The 17,400-nt window shown below is 44.4% G+C and overlaps 2 protein-coding genes across 4 annotated transcripts; both read left to right on the plus strand.

Moving 5' to 3' along the window:
• The first annotated feature begins 17 nt into the window (after positions 1-17).
• Positions 18-9,276, plus strand: prune (prune exopolyphosphatase). Its single transcript, XM_035163837.2, has 9 exons — positions 18-193; positions 1,710-1,817; positions 1,957-2,159; positions 3,124-3,308; positions 6,140-6,298; positions 7,006-7,097; positions 7,280-7,438; positions 7,526-7,616; positions 7,883-9,276. The coding sequence occupies exons 1-9, from the start codon at positions 155-157 to the stop codon at positions 8,110-8,112; spliced, it is 1,266 nt and encodes a 421-aa protein (XP_035019728.1). The 5' UTR covers positions 18-154; the 3' UTR covers positions 8,113-9,276.
• A 2,581-nt stretch (positions 9,277-11,857) lies between these two features.
• bnipl (BCL2 interacting protein like) lies at positions 11,858-17,177 on the plus strand. 3 transcript variants are annotated; one of them, XM_035164445.1, is made up of 10 exons: positions 11,858-12,101; positions 13,713-13,793; positions 14,115-14,164; positions 14,363-14,611; positions 14,711-14,905; positions 15,844-15,946; positions 16,086-16,217; positions 16,336-16,422; positions 16,551-16,649; positions 16,999-17,177. In XM_035164445.1, exons 1-10 carry the CDS (start codon positions 12,082-12,084, stop codon positions 17,021-17,023), a joined length of 1,041 nt encoding a protein of 346 aa, XP_035020336.1. In that variant the 5' UTR covers positions 11,858-12,081; the 3' UTR covers positions 17,024-17,177. The 3 variants fall into 3 exon arrangements, with proteins under 3 accessions (XP_035020336.1, XP_035020337.1, XP_035020338.1); XM_035164446.1 differs by having other exon boundaries at positions 11,860-12,101; positions 14,366-14,611; XM_035164447.2 differs by lacking the exon at positions 11,858-12,101 and adding an exon at positions 13,478-13,574.
• Positions 17,178-17,400: the final 223 nt, after the last annotated feature.

A 17,400-nucleotide genomic window follows, 5' to 3' on the forward strand; every position in this document is an offset into this window, starting at 1 on the left:
GTATGTCCGAGGTTTGTACGTGTCCCTGAAGGCGTCATGACCTTTTACCCGCCATGTTAGCGACACTCACGCTCAGGTTGAAGTGACAGGAGCCGCTAACTGCTAACGGCTAACTGCTAACCGCTAACTGCTAACTGCTAACCAGTAGTGGGGGATGGAGGAGTTTCTGTCGATCTGTCGCCGAGCCGTGCAGGTAACACACACACGCACACGCACGCACGCACACTGTGTTAGCCTGCTAGCTCAGGTTATGAAGCTCACAATGGTTGCATGACTTCCGGTCAGTTACACCTTTCAGAATAAACTTCCGGTCATTAAATAATGTGATTAAAAGATGTGTTCGACTTGGTCCGACTGATCCTCTGACGTCACGTTGTACTTCTCGTAGCGTCAGTGACGAACAACGACCGATCTCACAGCTTTTGATTTGTTGTTCCAGATGAAACATGTTTTTAAAATCCTCATGTCACCGAATCCTTCAGCCAATCAGAGCAGAGCTTTGACGACACAGAGGCGATCTTTTAAGGTCACGTGACCTAGTGACGGTTTGCAGCACTGGATGAAGTTAAACAAAAACTCTAACCATCATGCATTGTGTTAGGACCAGCATGCATCACGTTGAGAGAGAGCTGAACAGTGCCACATCAAGTCGAAAGCACATAATGTGATCGTCATGTGATCATAACGGGATCATCATGTGATTTATGTGATCGTCATGTGATTTATGTGATCGTCATGCGAGTAACGTGATCGTCATGCGAGTAACGTGATCGTCATGCGAGTAACGTGATGATTGTGATCATAACGTATCATTCGTTTAGTCACAGTGTGAAAACTTCTCACTTAGAAGATTTTTTCTTTGACGTTATAACTAGGTCTGTCAAACAATTACAATTTTTAATCAGATTAATCACAGGTTAGCTGTGATTAATCTGATTAATCACCATTTCTAAATGCCCGAAAAATTCCCATTTTCTCTGTATATTGTTGTGGGAACAGAAGTTCACACTTAAAAAGAACGAGTTCCCAGTTCAGTTCATGCAGATGAAGATGAACTGGTTCAGGTTCACAGTTCATGTTTTACCAGTCGTGTGTTTGGTTCTGAGTCGATGGAGTCGGATCATGTCTGCGTGTCGCTCATTCTAACACTGAGTCCTGACTGAGCGTCTCGTGTTGGACTGAACATGTTGACGAGTCATTTTCATGATGTTTCAATGAGTCCGATAAACTGTGGAATCAAACCAACACTCAGTGACTTCCTGTGCTGATCAGGTCCTGAGAACTAGTGATGAGTGTGTACTAGTTCCAGTGAAGCCGAGTGGAGGAGGACACAGAAACTCCAGCTCGGTACAAACCAGCTTCTGCTCTGATCCTGAAGCAGCTGAGACCAGAGGAACTCTGTGTTTCACTTCTACAGAGTCACTGAGCGGCTGCTTCAGGTGCACGAGCTGTGATCTCACTGCGTGTCTCTGAGCGAGTGGGTGGGGGGGTATGGATACATGGAGCAGCTCATTCTATTAATGCGTTAAAAAGATTAACGTTTCAATTCCACAAAGTAATCATCCCGCGTTAACGCGTTAATTTTGACAGCCCTAGTTATAACATTTTGTTGTTGTCATGGTTACTTAGTTTTATTGTTTTAACGTTTAGCTCACGTGTCTCTGTAGTGTTCCGTGTTTAAACGGTGCGTCGTGATTTTCCTCCTTCAGGTGAACACAGAGCAGCCTGGTCCTCGGTTCCACATTGTTCTGGGGAATGAGGCGTGTGATGTAGACTCCGTGGTGTCCGCCCTGGCCTACGCCTACTTCCTGTCCAAGGTGAGATCAGTCTGTTGATCACTTCCTGTCAGTTTTCCACATTAACAAGCCTACATTTGAAAGAATGCCTTTATTGTGAAAACTGGAGGATGTTCATGGTGACTGACAGGAAGTGGACCCTCCTCTCTCTCTCTCTCAGACTTTGCCCAGTGAAATGCTCGCTCTCCCTTTGATGAACATCCGTCAGTCGGAGCTGCTGCTGCGTTCAGATGTCGTCTTCCTGCTGCGACAAACTGGTTTGTCTCCAGACGTCCTGATGTTCCGAGACCAGCTCGACCTCCGAGTCCTGCACCGAGACGGACGCCTGCGGCTGACGCTGGTCGACCACAACGTCTTACCCAGGTAAACAACAACACGTGACAGGTATATTAACAAAAAAAACTTTAAAATAAGGTTCTCAATTCATAAATCAGACTACAACAGTGAGTCTATGACAGTAGTCAGTTCTCTACACTGATTTGACATTCATTCAGTTGAGACTTGTGTGCTGCACCTAAAGCTTAAAAGGACAAACTCTGATTATAGCCTCTCCTGTATCAAGGTGGCCCCACCTGGCCCCCCTTAGCAGCACCACTGCACTGAGGCCCATTACTCCGCTGGTCAACAAGTGACTTTTCTCCTCTAATGTTTTCTAATCATCTCACTTTGAACTGATCGTTATAAAAACCTGCTGAATTCATATTTATGTTGCTGCATAAATGAGGCGTCGCTTAAAACACTGTGTTACATCGTAATCTGCGAGAGGAACTTCTGTCTGCAGGAGTGTGTGTTTGTGTGTCTGCTCGTCTCTTCACACACAAACTGATAATCACGTATCTAGTTATTAATCGATGATGTCGGATCATGACTCCGGATGGTTCCTCTCACTTTAACCCTGATGTCCTGACTGTGCGCGTCACGTCTCGTGTTGTATAGCAGGTTTAAACTTGTGTCTGATAAACTCTAGAGAATCAAACAAACACAAAGTAAACATCAGTCCTGTACGTGTCCTAATAACCTGTGATCAGTGTTTATTGTTAAAGTGTAAAGTGAGCGCAGGTCAGAGGGGGAGTGAGGAGGAAGGAGACTCCGACAGAGACTCTGAGCAGACCGGACCTTCAATGTGCGTCTGTCCTGAAGCGGCGGTGTTAGACTTATTCAACGGTGGAAACCTGCTAAAACTATGAACGTAGCTGAAACGTGATAATGTTCAGTCACTGCATCGATGCAGAGTCCACTTCCACATTGTGATGCATCTAAGAATCGTCCTCTATCCATGGACGTCTGGTTTCTTAGGTAGATGAGCACACCTGTCTCTCTCCTACAGTTCAGACAGTGACCTGGAGGGGGCAGTGGTGGAGGTGATCGACCATCACCTGTTGGAGAGAGAGCCCTCTGCCTCTTGTCCTGTTATTGTGGAAACAGTGGGATCCTGCGCTACGTTGATAACCGAACGTATCGTCCAGAAAGCTCCGCAGATCCTGGACCAGCAACTCGCTCAGCTGCTCTACGGTAAACAGCTGTGTGTGTGTGTGTGTGTGTGTGTGTGTGTGTGTGTGTGTGTGTGTGTGTGTGTGTGTGTGTGTGTGTGTGTGTGTGTGTGTGTTATTGTGTGTGTTTTATTGTGTTGTAATGGTGTAATGATGGTGTCAGCTGATGGTGGACTATGATCACAACAAGACTTCTTGACATAAAACATGTCTCCTCAAATCTTCTACCATCAGTAACTCCTCAGTTCATGTGTCTGCTCCTTCATCTCTATCAGACATTATCTTATGTATCAATCAATCAATCAAATTATATTTGTAAAGCCCATATTCACAAATCACAATTTGTCTCATAGGCTTTAACAAGGTGAGACATCCTCTGTTCTGAACCCTCAACAAGAGTAAAACTACTAAAAACCCTTTTCACAGGTAAAGAAGGTAGTTCAAGGTGTGGTCGGAAGAGATGTGTCTTCAGTCTGGAGGACGATGTGTAGACTTTCTGTCCCTGATGTCAATCTGGAGCTCGATCCACCGTTTAGGAGCCAGGACAGCAAAGAGTTGTGATGTTGTTGAGTGACAGCTGTCCCTCGCAGTGAGGGAGCAGCTGATTGGCTGATGCAGAGCGGAGTGGACGGGCTTGGTTGTAAGGTTTGACCATGTCCTGGATGTAGACTGGACCCGATCCGTTCGCAGCACGGTACCAAGTACCAATGTCTTGAAATGGATGTGGGCAGCCACTGGTAACCAGTGAAGGAGCGGAGGAGCGTGAGTGAACTCAGGTTAAAGACCAGTGGAGCTGCTGCTTCCTGGATGAGCTGCAGAGGTCGGAGGGCAGCAGCAGGTAGACCTGCCAGGAGGGGGGGGCAGTAGTCTTGGTGTGAGGGAGAGTTGACTGTCGAGTGTCACACCCAGGTTCCTAGCAGTCTGAGTGGGGGGGCTAACACAGAGTTGTCAAAGGTAATAGTCAGGTCGTGGGTGGGAGGGTTTTTCCCTGGAAGGAAAAGTAGTTCAGTCTTGTCAAGGTTAAGTTTCAGGTGGTGTGCAGACATCCACTGAGAGATGTCAGTCAGACAGAGATTCCTGCTGCTGCCTGTGTTTCAGATTGAGGGAAAGAGAGGATTAGTTGGGTGTCATCAGCGTAGCTGTGGTAGGAAAAGCCAATGACAGAGCCGAGAGAGAAGAGGAGGGGACCCAGGACGGAACCTTGAGGGACCCCAGTAGTGAGAGGACAAGGTTCAGACACAGATCCTCTCCAAGTTACCCAGTAAGTGTGGTCGTTGAGGTAGGATGAGATCTTATCAAGTGTTGATAAGATGGGTGAGAAAAGGAAGAAGGTCAGGAGCGATAGACTGGAGAATGTGAGATGGGGTCAAGGGGGCAGGTGGTCGGGGGCGGAGGTTACCAAGGTAAGAACTTGATTGGGAGACGGGGTGAAGAGGAAAGTGAAGAGATAAGTGAAGATGATTGAAGTGTAGTTATAGAAGGAGGATTAGAGAATGAGGAGCGTAGGTCATCTATCTTTTTTGTAAAGTAGTTGACAAAGTGGCTTGGTAGAAGGGAGGAGGGACTGGGGGGGGGTCAAGGAGGTTGGAAAAGATGGAGAAGAGTTTTTGGGGTTTGAAAATGAGGATTGAATTGTAGTTTGGTAAAAAGAGCTTTTGGCTGCAGAACTGGAGACAGAGAAAGAAAAGAGAGGAGACTGATCAGTGAGCAGCTCGTCAGGGTGTTTAGATCTTCACCATTTCCTTTGTGATGCTCACATAGTGGCTCGGTCGGCTCGAGTCAGACGGAGCTGGGGAGGACTTGGGCTCCGGCCTGAAGTAAGAGGACAGAGAGGAGGGAGAGAGGAGGACAGAGTAGAAAGGAGACAGTCTGTGGTAGAGTTAGGATGCATGAGTGAGAAGGAGTCAGTGGAAGGGAGATAAAACAGAGGAGGAGGGAGAGAAGGAGAGAGGAGGTCAGAGAGGAGGGAGAGAGGGAGAGAGGAGGTCAGAGAGGAGGGAGAGAGGAGGGAGAGAGGAGGTCAGAGAGGAGGGAGAGAGGGAGAGAGGAGGTCAGAGAGGAGGGAGGGAGCAGGTGCAGAGTCTGTTGATGTGGTCGGGTTGTCAGTAGAGAGAGTCAGAGAAGTGGTCAGAGACAGGAAGTGGGAGACAGTGAGGTTAGAGGTAGAGCAGTTTCTGGAAGGACTGAGTGAGAGAGCAAAGGAAGAAAGTAAAGTAATAGGTCAGATGACTGTAAAATATAATATTCTCATCAATGTAGTAAATCCTGTTGTTGTGTTGATGTGTTCAGGTCCATCAGCATCTGTTGGACTTGTGTCCTGGGAGAGGATCCTCACATGGGACTGAGCTTCATTCACTGATCATGAAGTTTGACTCTTGTTGAGTTAAGAACAGAGGAAGTTGCTCCTTGTTAACATCTATGAGCAGGGCTCCAGTTTGCAATCATTGTGTGACCAAAAATCTGTGAAGTGCAACAAAACATTTTCCTTGGTCGCTGGTGCACCAAACATTAATCTGGTGTGTCTCTGTATTTGATCGAATTGTGTTGCTTCTCCATCTCATCTCCTTTTCCACCGGGCTGGCCCCGCCCCCACTCAGCCACACAGGCAGAAACAGAAAGAGGTGATGAACGAGCTGGTGAATACAAAGTGTGAATACAGGCTTTTCACAACAAACACTTCATGAGACACGTATATAACAGTTGTATAATTGTGGTGCTAAACGTGCACCTAAATGAAAAGGTTAGTCTGGAGCCCTATATGAGACAAACTGTGATTTGTGAATATGGGTTATACAGATCAAATTTGATTGATTGATTGATTGTCTGTGCGTGTGTGTGTTTGTGTGTGTGCAGCGGCCGTGGTGTTGGACTGTGTCAACATGGCTCCTGCTGCAGGGAAAGTGACTCCTAAAGACAGTCAGTACGCCTCCATGTTGGAGAATCGTTTCCCCACTCTGCCACCAAGGGGCGCTCTCTTCCAGGTGCTGCAGAATGCCAAGTTTGACGTCTCAGGTGAGATCACCTGAACAGAGCAAAACATTACTGACGTCTACATATGTCACATTTATTATATTTCATATAGTATTTATTACAGTAGTTCCAATATTTTTACGCATTTGAAAGTATTTGTCATGTGAGGGGGGGTGAAGTGTTTGAGTCCACAAAACACTTCTGTAGTTTCAGGTGTAAACAGCAGAGCAGCTGAATCCAATACAACTGAAGATATTAGTGACTTATCTTCAGACATACAAAAACAACCGAAAAAAACATAATTTACACCAAGTTTTTTTAAAGCATTAATATCTGCTGATATCTTCCGACGAGGTGCATTCAGGGACCATCAGAAATGCTAACGTGCACTAGCTAAGCCACTTCTGGTGGACTTTTAGGCGTAAAACGCGGTGGAAATGACCTTATTTCGGGGCTTGTGGACACTTGGATGACACCACAGGAGCAGAATGGAGGCATGTTATGTTTTTTTCTGTTGTTTTTTTACGTCTGAAGATAAGTCACTAATATCTTCAGTTATGTTGTATTCGGCTGCTACACCGTTAAAGTGTTTTGTGGACTCAAACACTTCACCCTCCCTCCATCGGCATAATGTAGATAATGAGTGAATTATCCTTTTTGGGTGAACTATTTCTTTAAGGTATTCATTGCATAATGAGAAGTATTTATTTCACTATATTTAAGTATTTATTGCAGTATTTTGTCCTTAGGTCTGAACACTGAACAGATGTTGTTGAAGGACATGAAAGCTGTTTCAGGAAGTTTGAATGTTGCTGTTTCTGTTCTCTACATCCCACTGGAGGTCAGTACACACTACACTGTACTGCCTACTGTACTACACTGTACTGCCTACTGTACTACACTGAACTGCATACTGCACTGCATACTGGTCTACATTGTGCTTCATACTGTACTACACTGTACTACACTGAACTGCATACTGAACTACACTGTCCAACACTTGTGTACACGTGTGTGTGTTAGGAGTTCCTGCAGAGGGCGGAGTTGGAGGCGGAGCTCTCAGGTTTCTGTCAGAGGTTGGGATTTGATTTGCTGCTGATGATGACCATCTCCTTCACTGAGAGAAAAGAGCCAATCAGAGAGCTCGCTATGTTCAGCCACAGCTGCACCTGCAGGCAACAGGTAAACATGAGCGGACATTGTCTTGACTGATGTTGTTTGTGTTTGCGTTGCCATGACAATCACAGCCCTGCTGTCCACCCTCCTCAGATGAGCCAATACCTGGAACAGGCTCGTAACCCCGCCCTCAACCTCTGTCCAATCAGCAGCCCCCAACCTCACATCACAGCCTATCAGCAAGGTAACCTGTCCCAGGCTGATAGCCACATTTCCAACATTTCCATAGTAACAGTTGTGACGCTGTAAACAATAATGACAAAAGTTAACTGGATAAAATGATGTGATGACAGTCAAAGGTCAAAGGTCACTGCGCCTGACCTTTATTCAACAGTAACTCATACTACAAGAGATGCTGTGACCTGATTGGTCGGTGGAGGCGGAGTTTGAATTGGTTGCTTTAGATTCTGATTGATTGATTTCTACTGACATAATGTTTGTTAAATCCAGGAAACACGTTGGCGTCTCGTAAGAAGGTCCTCCCCATCGTGAAAGTTTTCCTAAAGGAGCTGGACGGAGACGGTTGCCTGGGAAATGTGGAAGAGGAGGAGTCCCGGGTCCCTCCGACTCCAATGAACAGTCTGGTGGAGGGCTGTCCCCTGGATGACGGCCTGCCGCACATCAGCACTCAGGACCTGGTGGAGAAGGTCAGCAAGATGGCCGACAGAGGAGGGAACTGACCTCTGACCTCAGCTGACGATTAGTAGTTTGTTTATGTTTCAAATCTGAACATGGGCGACGTCAACAGGATCAACAACAGAATCTTCAGAAACAGAGGTTTGTGTGTTTTTCTGGATCGGTTCAGTCGCTGACACCAGACTCAAAGGGGCCAGCTTCAGGGAATAATAATAATAATGATTATTAAACAACTGATGCATTGATAATGACAACTAACCCTTAAAATTTCTGAGGTTTTCTGTTTGTTAAAGCTGCCACGTGTAAGTTTTGACTTTTGCTACATAGCCAACAATATCTTACATTAGCATTAGCAGCTGTTTACACCAACTTATGTTTCTAGACATGAGAACACCGATGTTGACTTAAATCAGCATGCTAACCAGCTAGCTTCGGCCTGTTGTCTACCCAACCCTAACCCTAATACAAGTCAGTCCAACATAACCTCTGTCTCTGCTGCCCCCTTCAGGCCCTCAGAGTGAGCGCTCCTTCTCATGTAAAGTCGTTCTCCTACATGAAGTCTGACAATATTTCTGCTCCATCGATAACTTGGTTAGCACACATTAAGCTCAATTCATGCTTCTGCGTTGAAGCTACATCGTAGCATATGCGTAGACGTGTACGCACGTGGAGGCGCAGAGCCCTACGCCGTACTCTGACATGCACCTCCCCAAAAATGTAACTATGCGTTGAGGCGACGCAGACCACAAGAGCTGTGATTGGTCCGCTTGCTAGCGTCACCAGAAGGCTCGCCTCCATTTTTTGAATTGAGATGAAGGAACGAACACGGACGACGTCTTTCTTTATTTTGTTGCAGTTCTTTAAGAATAAGTAATTGCTCTTCAACATCTATCAGCTCCAACATGATCCTCTTAGTAACACTCGCCATTACTATGTGCGTACCTACAGCATGGCTACATCGCAGAAGCATGAATTGGGCTTGAGCTCGGTTTATTTACTTTAGTATGTAAACGTCACTGTTGCCCTGAACCCCATTCAGAAATCTGTCAGATCAATTAAGTTTTGTTTGATCGTCTGTATGAAAAAATAATGGTTGAATATTGGTATTGTGAAGACGTTTTATTAATCAGTTCAAATATTCTATGATTCAACAAAATAAAAACATTTGTCCACAGTCCTGATATCAATAAAGATTTTATTTCACAGTTGTCATGGCATCTGTCATGTGTCTTTTATTGTGAAACAGGAACAGGAAATGATGAGTTTGCAGTAACCGGAAGTTACTTATGTTTCTTCTGACAGGTTGTTTCAGACATTTCTTACAGTGATGTTTCACAACTGTTTCATTTGTATTGATATACATGTGAAATATATTCTTTATAATGTAATAAATGTTATTTTGTACATGATGATGGAATCAAAACTAAATTGAAAAAAAAAAAAATCACACCATCAGTGACTGTATATAAAGATGATCAGTGACTGTACATAAAGATGATCAGTGACTGTATATAAAGAGGATCAGTGACTGTATATAAAGACCATCAGTGACTGTATATAAAGACCATCAGTGACTGTATATAAAGACGATCAGTGACTGTATATAAAGACGATCAGTGACTGTATATAAAGACCATCAGTGACTGTATATAAAGACCATCAGTGACTGTATATAAAGATGATCAGTGACTGTATATAAAGACCATCAGTGACTGTATATAAAGATGATCAGTGACTGTATATAAAGATGATCAGTGACTGTATATAAAGATGATCAGTGACTGTATATAAAGACCATCAGTGACTGTATATAAAGATGATCAGTGACTGTATATAAAGACCATCAGTGACTGTATATAAAGACCATCAGTGACTGTATATAAAGACCATCAGTGACTGTATATAAAGATGATCAGTGACTGTATATAAAGACCATCAGTGACTGTATATAAAGATGATCAGTGACTGTATATAAAGACCATCAGTGACTGTATATAAAGACCATCAGTGACTGTATATAAAGACCATCAGTGACTGTATATAAAGATGATCAGTGACTGTATATAAAGACCATCAGTGACTGTATATAAAGATGATCAGTGACTGTATATAAAGACCATCAGTGACTGTATATAAAGATGATCAGTGACTGTATATAAAGATGATCAGTGACTGTATATAAAGACCATCAGTGACTGTATATAAAGATGATCAGTGACTGTATATAAAGACCATCAGTGACTGTATATAAAGATGATCAGTGACTGTATATAAAGATGATCAGTGACTGTATATAAAGACCATCAGTGACTGTATATAAAGATGATCAGTGACTGTATATAAAGATGATCAGTGACTGTATATAAAGATGATCAGTGACTGTATATAAAGACCATCAGTGACTGTATATAAAGACGATCAGTGACTGTATATAAAGATGATCAGTGACTGTATATAAAGACCATCAGTGACTGTATATAAAGATGATCAGTGACTGTATATAAAGACCATCAGTGACTGTATATAAAGACCATCAGTGACTGTATATAAAGACCATCAGTGACTGTATATAAAGACCATCAGTGACTGTATATAAAGACCATCAGTGACTGTATATAAAGATGATCAGTGACTGTATATAAAGACCATCAGTGACTGTATATAAAGACCATCAGTGACTGTATATAAAGACCATCAGTGACTGTATATAAAGATGATCAGTGACTGTATATAAAGACCATCAGTGACTGTATATAAAGATGATCAGTGACTGTATATAAAGATGATCAGTGACTGTATATAAAGACCATCAGTGACTGTATATAAAGACCATCAGTGACTGTATATAAAGATGATCAGTGACTGTATATAAAGACCATCAGTGACTGTATATAAAGATGATCAGTGACTGTATATAAAGACCATCAGTGACTGTATATAAAGATGATCAGTGACTGTATATAAAGACCATCAGTGACTGTATATAAAGACCATCAGTGACTGTATATAAAGACCATCAGTGACTGTATATAAAGACCATCAGTGACTGTATATAAAGATGATCAGTGACTGTATATAAAGACCATCAGTGACTGTATATAAAGATGATCAGTGACTGTATATAAAGACCATCAGTGACTGTATATAAAGACGATCAGTGACTGTATATAAAGACCATCAGTGACTGTATATAAAGACCATCAGTGACTGTATATAAAGAGGATCAGTGACTGTATATAAAGACCATCAGTGACTGTATATAAAGACCATCAGTGACTGTATATAAAGATGATCAGTGACTGTATATAAAGACCATCAGTGACTGTATATAAAGACCATCAGTGACTGTATATAAAGACCATCAGTGACTGTATATAAAGATGATCAGTGACTGTATATAAAGACCATCAGTGACTGTATATAAAGACGATCAGTGACTGTATATAAAGATGATCAGTGACTGTATATAAAGACCATCAGTGACTGTATATAAAGATGATCAGTGACTGTATATAAAGACCATCAGTGACTGTATATAAAGATGATCAGTGACTGTATATAAAGACCATCAGTGACTGTATATAAAGATGATCAGTGACTGTATATAAAGATGATCAGTGACTGTATATAAAGATGATCAGTGACTGTATATAAAGATGATCAGTGACTGTATATAAAGACCATCAGTGACTATATGTAAAGGCATTAGGACCCTGAGGACTCCCATCACTTCCTTGTTCTTTAAATATCTCTAGCAGCTGATTGGCTGATATTTATAAAGTCAGAGGGAAGCTGATATCCTGTCTCACCTGTCTGCAAAGAGCAGGTGAGCATCGACCAATCAGACGGCAGCTCTTATGTGAAATGTAACTGAACCTGTTGAGCAGAGAGAGAGAGGGCGGCCGAGTGGGAACTCCCTCAGAGAGAGAGAGGAAGCTGTGACACTGACACACACTGTCGTGGAGCAGCACATACATGTTGGTCAGAACACGCTGTGACATCATCGTGACATCATGAGTGGCCACACGGACAGGTATGTTAACATTAACACACTGTGTGTCTTTCCTGTACCACAAGAAAGAGGAAGCTTGTTTGAAGTTGTGTTGTTGTGTTGCGTTCTTTCTTCAGGCGCTCAGTGAACGGGTCATTGTGCCATGTTCGTGATGTCAACTGACTTCCTGTCTGCTGTGGGTCATCAGACAGGAAGTCTGAAATCGTTCACATCGTCAGTTTTTCTCTGAGCAATATCTGATGCCTACATTACCCACAATGCAGCAGGGCCCTCGGATGTGTTTCGCTGCTAGGTGCTACAGCTTCCTCTTAAGACATACCTGCAGACACCTTGAGGTACTTTGAGACACCTGGAGATACCTGAAGACACCTGGAGATACCTGAAGACACCTGGAGTCACCCAAAGACACCTGGAGATACCTGGAGTCACCTGCAGACACCTTGAGGTACTTTGAGACACCTGGAGTCACCCGAAGACACCTGGAGACACCTTGAGGTACTTTGAGACACCTGGAGTCACCCGAAGACACCCAGAGACACCTGGAGTCACCTGAAGACAACTTGAGGTACTTTGAGACACCTGGAGTCACCCGAAGACACCTGGAGATACCTGAAGACACCTAGAGTGACCTGAAGACACCCAGAGACAACTGGAGTCACCTGGAAACTCCAGGGGACACCTGGAGGTGCTTTGAGACACCTGGAGTCACCCAAAGACACCTGGAGTCACCTGAAGACACCTTGAGGTACCTTGAGACACCTGGAGTCACCTGAAGACAACTGGAACCTCCAGGGGACACCTGGAGGTACTTTGAGACACCTGGAGTCACCTGAAGACACCCAGAGACACCTGGAGAATTTCAAATGTGGCTTGAAATCGGATGTGATTTTTCTAGTTGCTCAGTCTGAACAGACATGTGACCTGAATCTGAATTCAATGTGACTTCAACGTCACTCTAGATAAACATTCCTCATCATGTTATGCAGGAGAAGGGGGGGGGGTGCAGCTGGTGAAAACAAACATGGAGGACAGCAGTGATGGAGGTCGTCAGTGAGGTTTCAGACGTCTGTTTGCATCAAGACCAACTAACATCTGTGGCCTCCATGTTTATCACCAACTTCTTCTCCTTGTTTACTTCTCTACACAACGTGGGGAGAACGTCTTGTTCTTCAGGACGGGACCAGTTCACACTGGAGTCTGATCCAGTTCACACTGGAGTCTGATCCAGTTCACACTGGAGTCTGATCCAGTTCACATTTTAAAATCTGAATTGAGCACTGAGGCTTTCAGTATGGACGTAGCTTAAAGTTCTGGAACTTGTAGAAGAATCACAGAACCACAGCTCTTCGTCCTGTCAGAACCCCCACCCCCCCACCCACCACCACACACACACACACACACACACATCAAGGTGGGGTAACCTGAGTGGTGTGTCACTTGGCTTCACTAACAACAAACAGAGGAACAATGGAGCCCCGCCCCTCACCTGCTCAGGTGAATCAGAGTGGTCAGACTGGTTGGTGTGTGTGAGTGTGTGTTTGGTATTCATGACTTGTGGGGTCCTCACTGAGTTTTAAACATCTCACTTGATGATGATGATGATGATGATGATGATCTCCTCTGTCCCTGCAGGGGCCCTGTAGGGGCCTCAGACCCCCCCAACATCAAGGATATGGAGCTGAGGGAGGAGTGGCAGGATGACGGTTTCCCCAGGTCGGTAATGTTTGACCGTTGACCTGCTCAGGTTGTTTCCTCAGGGTTCTCATGTGTCTTAGATCTGTCCCATGAATCCATCAGTCCAATTGTTGCCATGACAACAGAAACACAGCGTCTGATCACAGCTTGTTTAACACAAACATGGACGCTCAGACACGAGCTTGACATGTAAACACTGATGACCACGTGCTGCTCGCGCCGCCACTCTGTGAAAGAAGTAGAGAATAGAATTATGAGAATTATTATTAATATCATCAGAGAATTATTTCGAAATATTTAGATTGATATGAAGTAATAAACTTAATTGGTTTGATCCAGGCCTCTCCCAGAGGATTGTGGGAGTCTGGAAGCAGATTGTCCGTCTGGAGGTGAGTCGCTGATCCTCCTGGGACCATGAATAAATCAAATTCTAATCAACTGGCAACATGAAACAAGTTCAAACATCTTTTTCATGAATCAACAAATTATTTCAGACAAACAGATTCAGAAAATATTGATTTGTTTGATTTATTTCATCTTTATTTATTTTAGTGTTTTGCTTCTTCTGCCCCACCCCTTGCTCGAAGTAGCCCCGTCCACCAGCCTATCAGGTACGGCTGTGGGTGGGGCTAAGAAGCGCTTGGCGGCCCCGTCTCTCAGCCTGACTCTGAGCCGCAGAGATTCTCATGACCCCAGTACCGACGGCTTCTCGGCTGCCGCTCTGTCTGCGACGCCAGACGACACACCGTCACTGGACATCAACCTGGAGGCGCTGGAGACGCCGTCGGGCAGTGAGACCGGAACTCTGCCGGACAGCGGCGAGCTGGAGTGGGATGGTGAGTCTGCCATCAGCTGATTGGACGATTTATTTTATCATTGCTGGTCGTTTTTTTTTGTCTCTTTGGACCATGTGATCTCTGACCTCTTTCTGACAGATGACCTCTCCCAGATGGGGAGGGGCGGGGCGGTGGGCGTGGTCAGAAGCCCAGTGGAGCAGTCGGAAGGTTTGATGGGACTGGACCAGGTGGACACCAGGGGGCGCCGATGGAGGAAGTTCTGTATCTCCGGACAGGAATATCAGGTCGACATGAGTGTCCTGGAGCCATACCTGCAGGTCCTGTCCCACGGAGGTCAGAGGTCATACTTCTTACCTAAAACTGACACACGTACTGAGGGCAGTAACTACAGGCCAGATACTGAACTGTTCTACAAATACAAATATTTAATGTCCTCTCCTCAGACCTTTTTATTAATTTATAAGACACCTGTATGTAACACACACTGTAACACACACTGCAACACACACTACACTGGTATACACCTGTAATACACACTGTAACATACACTGCAACACACACTGCATCACACACTGTAACACACACTGTAACACACACCACACTGTAACACACAGTGTAACACACAACACACTGTAACACACATTGCAACACACACTACACTGTTATACACCTGTAATACACACTGTAACATACACTGCAACACACACTGTAACACACATTGCATCACACACTGTAACACACACCACACTGCAACACACACCACACTGTAACACACAGTGTAACACACAACACACTGTAACCCACACTGCAACACACACTACACTGTAATACACACTCTAACAAACACTTCAACACACACCACACTGTGACACACACTGTAACACATGCTGTAACACACACTACACTGTAACACACACTTCAACACACACTACACTGTTATACACCTGTAATACACTTCCACACACACCACACTTCCACACACACTGTAACACATGCTGTAACACACACTACACTGTAACACACAGTGTAACACACAACACACTGTAACCCACACTACAACACACACTACACTGTTATACACCTGTAATACACACTGTAACACACACTTCAACACACATCACACTGTAACACACACTGTAACACATGCTGTAACACACACCACACTGTTACACATGCTGTAACACACCTGTAACCTGTGTGTGATGGAGTTTTATTTTGTGACACATAAAGCATCAAACTATGAATCCTCTCTGACTCTCATTGGTTGTCAGGTTACTATGGAGACGGGATGAACGCCATCATCCTGTTCACTTCCTGTTACCTGCCGGAGAACACGGTGGACGACTATGAGTACGTCATGGACAACTTGTTCAGGTGAGTCGACAAGTTTCATCATCCTGAGAACACAAACATGGTGTCGCTCTTTGCGTGTGTGTGTGTGTGTGCGAGGACTGTGTGTGTTTGTGTGTGTGTATGTGAGGACAGTGTGTGTGAAGACATGTCTTGTGGACAGGTACATTGTGGGGACGTTGGACCTGATGGTCTCAGAGAACTACCTGCTTGTGTACCTGTGTGCGATGGCGCCGAGAAACAAACTTCCCTCCATCAAGTGGCTTAATCAGTGTTACACATCCATCGACAGAAGGTACGCTGGTTTCACTCTGCAGGACATCTCTGCTGGGCGGAGCTGTCCTGTTTCAAGACTGTGACTGAAGAAAAAAAAGATGTTTCCATGGTAACAGATGTGTGACGTGTGTCTCCAGGCTGAAGAAGGATCTAAAGGGGCTGCTGGTGGTTCATCCTGCCTGGTACATAAAGGCTCTGATCACTGTGGTCAAACCGTTCATCAGGTGGGACTCACGCTCTTCTAAATGTTCATCTTCCGTCCTTTACGTTGTCATGGTGGTTAAATAATACATCCACTAGAGGGCAGCACAGAGTTGACCCTGTGTGATTGACCTCTGACCTCTGTCCACAGTGACAAGTTCAGCAGGAAGATTCGTTTTGTTCAGAGTCTTCAGCAGCTGTCACAGCTCATCCCCACAGAACGGCTCCAGATCCCCGACGCCATCCGCCTGTGAGAACACACTTCTACTGTGTTGAACTGTTCTGCTGTACTTCTTCTGTGTTCTCCTTCTCTATTCTGTTCTACTGACTTCTAGTGAGTTCTACTTTTTAGACTTTATTGTCTTGCGGGGGAAATTTGTTTTCACAGCCATTCCAGTGCAATCAACACAAATAGACACATTCTGCTGTACGTCTCATCTTGTACTGTACTTCGTGTTCAAATGAATGATACTGTTGCACTGGGTTTTACGGTACTTGTACTGTTCTCTGTCGGTTCTCCTGATGTTTTCCTTAAGTTCTCCCTATGTCTGACGTTCTCCTGTTGTTCTCCTAATATTCTTGACTCTTTGTCGTGGCAGGTTTGATGACAAACTGAACAGATGAGAACCGACTAAGCTCGTTGGACCTGATGGAAGCTAAATGTCAGAGATCGCTGTTTCCTGCGGACCTTTGACCCTCTGTGTATTTGTACAGTGTCGTATGGGGGGGTGGGGGTGTTTGTAAATCAGTGACTGTAAATAAAGTTGATTTAAATGTGGTTTGAAGTTAGTGTCGACTTGAAACAGATGAAAACATGATGTCACAGTGAAGCTGACCTTTGACCTACAAGTTCAGTTCATCTGAAACGTTTGTTCCAGATGTTTCTGAGCAGCTGGAGAAAAGAGTGAGGCTCCGACCACACTGATACTCATCCCCGTTGCTATGGTTACCCCTGGCAGAGTTTTTTGTTTGGACGAACAGAAACCTTTGTAAATGATGAC

The sequence above is a fragment of the Hippoglossus stenolepis genome, chromosome 8 (assembly GCF_022539355.2).
Source record: "Hippoglossus stenolepis isolate QCI-W04-F060 chromosome 8, HSTE1.2, whole genome shotgun sequence".
In the NCBI taxonomy this organism is placed as follows: Eukaryota; Metazoa; Chordata; class Actinopteri; order Pleuronectiformes; family Pleuronectidae; genus Hippoglossus; species Hippoglossus stenolepis.